This window comes from Microtus ochrogaster, unplaced genomic scaffold, assembly GCF_000317375.1.
Source record: "Microtus ochrogaster isolate Prairie Vole_2 unplaced genomic scaffold, MicOch1.0 UNK32, whole genome shotgun sequence".
Taxonomy (NCBI): Eukaryota; Metazoa; Chordata; class Mammalia; order Rodentia; family Cricetidae; genus Microtus; species Microtus ochrogaster.
In genome coordinates, this window is record NW_004949130.1 from 2,665,827 (window position 1) to 2,669,156 (window position 3,330).

The 3,330-nt window shown below is 51.6% G+C and overlaps 1 protein-coding gene across 2 annotated transcripts in view; it reads right to left on the bottom strand.

Annotated features, from left to right (window-relative positions):
- Ankrd27 (ankyrin repeat domain 27) overlaps positions 1–3,330 on the bottom strand; it is a 53,355-nt gene that overhangs the window by 13,195 nt on the left and 36,830 nt on the right. For both annotated transcript variants that reach the window (XM_005368413.2, XM_026789917.1), the window contains exons 19-21: positions 2,978–3,037; positions 2,735–2,854; positions 1,414–1,458 (exon numbers count right to left, since the gene is read on the bottom strand). In XM_005368413.2, the coding sequence (XP_005368470.1) occupies positions 1,414–1,458; positions 2,735–2,854; positions 2,978–3,037 (225 nt within the window). The remainder of the gene's footprint in view (positions 1–1,413; positions 1,459–2,734; positions 2,855–2,977; positions 3,038–3,330) is intronic.

Here is a 3,330-nt window from a genome sequence, read left to right on the forward strand (position 1 = left end):
GGGGGGGGGTGTCGTGTACATGGCACAGCGAAGTGTGGAGGTCAGAGCACAAGACAACTGGCAAGTCTGCTGTCTCTTGACATGGGTTCCAGAGCAAGCTCAGGTCACAGCCAGGCCTGTGCAGCAAGCCCCTTCACTCACTACGCCATCTCATAGGCCCTCTCTCTAGCGCTTTCTCCTGCCACAAAGTGAAGAAACTCCCTGCCCAAATGCATAAACCCCAGTGACTCTGGTCAGTCCCAAGACCGGAAGCTGCAACAAACTGGTTTGCTCTCATGTCATCTTGTTACAGTAACACAAGGAGCAAACAGGCCCCCTACTCAGTCCTCAGTGAAAAGGCACTTCTAAAAAAAATGTATTTGTTATTTTATGTGTATGTGTGTGTCTGCATAAATTTGTATGTACCACATGTGTGCCCGATGCCCACAGAGGCCAGAAGGTGTTAGATTCCCCCAGGACAGGAGTAGGCAGCAGCTGTAAGCCACTAACGTAGGTGCTGGGAACAAAGCCTGGGTCCTCTGCAGGAGCAGTGGGTGATCGTGACCACTGGGCCGTCTCCCCCCGCAGAAGCACTCTTGACCGCTGTAACGCCCTTAGAAGGTGACTCATTCAGAGCTCCCAGTTTGCTTCTTTCAGGAAGCCAATGGAAACTGGCCGGGGAAGACTTGTCTCTACTGGCTGCTGCTGTTGTGAGCCCCGCCTCTGCTGGTGACATCCCAGAGCCCCAAGCCTGCTGGCCCGGGAGTCCGCTGTCCACAGACTCTTCACTGAGACTCATGCAACCCTGGCTTTGTTTGGCTTTCCCATTCCTCCTGTTTCCCATTCCTGTAACCTTGGTCTGGATTCTTGCCAGCATCACTTTGACTCCCAGAAGGGCCCTCTCTAGAAGGCAGGACCTTGCTTGCTAGGCACTTCCTCAAAGGATAAGCCTAGCATCACTATGACAAAGTATATGCAAAGTACATGTAAAGTAAATGCAAAATACAGGTAAGCTACCTGAGGAGCTTGCAGGGAGGCCTCGTAGGGAGAAGTTCAAACTGAGGTCATTTCACACTGTGGGCTCTAAAAATGCTCTTCCTTGGGATTTTAATCTCAAAATGTCCCTCGTAGGGACATTTGTCCCTCCTGTTTTGGATGCCCACTCACTAGCTGGGGCGATGTGATTCATGTCACACTGAAGATGGTGGAGCCTTCAGGAGCCTGGACTTAGCTGTGGGATATCCTGCACTAGGGGTAGGCCTTTGGGGGGTTCCCTTTGCTTCCTGGGCCACCCCATGTGAAGGGCAGCTGTCTCAAGCTCCCAGCACCACAGTGTCCCTGCAGTGATGGACGGTGAACCCTCTTCCTCTTCAGTTATAAACATCAGGAATTTTGACACACAGTGGCGAGAAAAACACTCTCTGAAAAACTCACCATTTCGAGATCTCCATCAGCAACCGCTCTTAGAAGCTTTTCTACCTTAATGGAAGGAGAAAGCAAGTCAGGGAAATAAATGGTTTAATAATAAAATAACAACGGGAATGACACTAGCATTCTAAAAACCTGGTAGCCTTCTCTCCAGGTCCAGCGACTCGCTTGCCACCTTTAAAACGTGTCCCCAAGACTGTTCATGTAGATGCCCGACAACTGCACAGGTCCCCTTCCACTTAACATAAACCAGAACGTGACTTAAGTGGGAGGTGACATGACAGTGACCCTAACACAAGATGACGTCCTTCTTTCGGCTTGGAGGTACTAAGAACAGAGCCTAGGGCATTGCCCATCCTGGGCAAGTGTCCTGCCACTGGGATAAACCCCAGGGCTCTTTACTTCGTATTTCAAGACAGAGGCTCACTAAGTTCTTCAGGCTGAGCTGTGAACTCACACTACGGGTTGTGGTCTTCCTGCCTCACCCTCCTGAGTAGCACAAAGGTACCTGTCACCAGCGCAGGTCAGGGTCCCTTCTGAAGAAGCCAGCTACCCCAACCCACTTCATACACCCAGCTCTCATACTCCGCTAGGTACAGGGGTTGTGAGAGTAGACGCTGCTCCCAAGAACCACCGCAGGCCTCTGAAAGACTGGAGGCCCTGTCTGGGCACACCTTGGCTTCTTTTCGGAGACTCTGCATGAAGCTCACTGGATGCTTTGGAGGGGGGGGGTGTGACCCCTCTGGGGTGGTCAGTGACCCATGAGAGGAGCAATGGGACAGGGATACAATGGTTCACACCTCTGCGGAAGGATGGGACAGATTGGTTGCACTGATACTGAACAAGCATGAAGAACAAAAGGAAAAAGACAAACCGTGAACTTTTACAAAATATGAGCTGTGTACACATCAGACTGTAAGGGATGAAGTGTGCCAGGCTCACAGGGATGCTCCGGGGGCAGAGACAGAGGATGTACTAAGAGAGTGGGAACTTGGAGCTCTCAGCTATCTCTATACAAGCATGTTTTTCTTAGGCTACAGTTTCTTCATTTACTTTACTTTTTGTTCTGCCCCATCTCTGTGTCTGTCTCTTTCTGGGTGTGTCTCTGTGCCCCCCACCCTCTCTTTCTCTCATACACACACATTCCGAGAACTGCTATGGAGAACAAACCTAGAAGAGCCAGAGAAAGTGAAGACGAAATGGCATGCAGTTGGGCGCATCTCAAAGGCATTGACCTTGGAAGCCACAAACCGGCTGATTTGTAAGCAGGCTGCAGGCTGGCCCAGCTCTGGCTAGCCTACAGGGTCCGCCCATGTAGGAGGCTCACCTCCCTGTAGTCCTTTTTGACTTCTTCTTGCCTGAAGCTCGCCGAGATGGAAGAAAAGCTGGAAGTGGAGGAGCCCTGGCTGATGGAATCCACGGAGCATGTGGGGGACAGTGCAGGGACCTGTGGGAAGGCAGCACGGGCAACGAAAGGGACATGGGCATGGTCATAGGCACGTCAGGTCTAGAGGAGGGGGGCCAAGCTCATGACAGCACGAAGCATGACCCTACAGACTTAGAGACTTACCTCAGAAGGCCTTGGCCTCCGTTCAGAGGACAGCTGATGGGCTTCCATGATAGACAGAATCTAGGTGACAATGAGGACAGGAAAGGCATCCAATGAGATGGCTGTAACATTCCCAGACTCCTTGGCCTGCCTGTCCCCAAAGGACAGTGACAGAGATGGTCGTAGGTCTATGAAAAGGCTCATTTTGGGCTCTACAGAGACTGCTCTGCAGGCGAAAAGCAAGTGCTACCAAGCCTGACCAACGGAGTTTGATACCCTGAACAACGGTGTTTGATACCCTGAACCTATGTGTTAGAACAAGAAAATTTCTGACAGGCCGGGCGGTGGTGGCGCACGCCTTTAATCCCAGCACT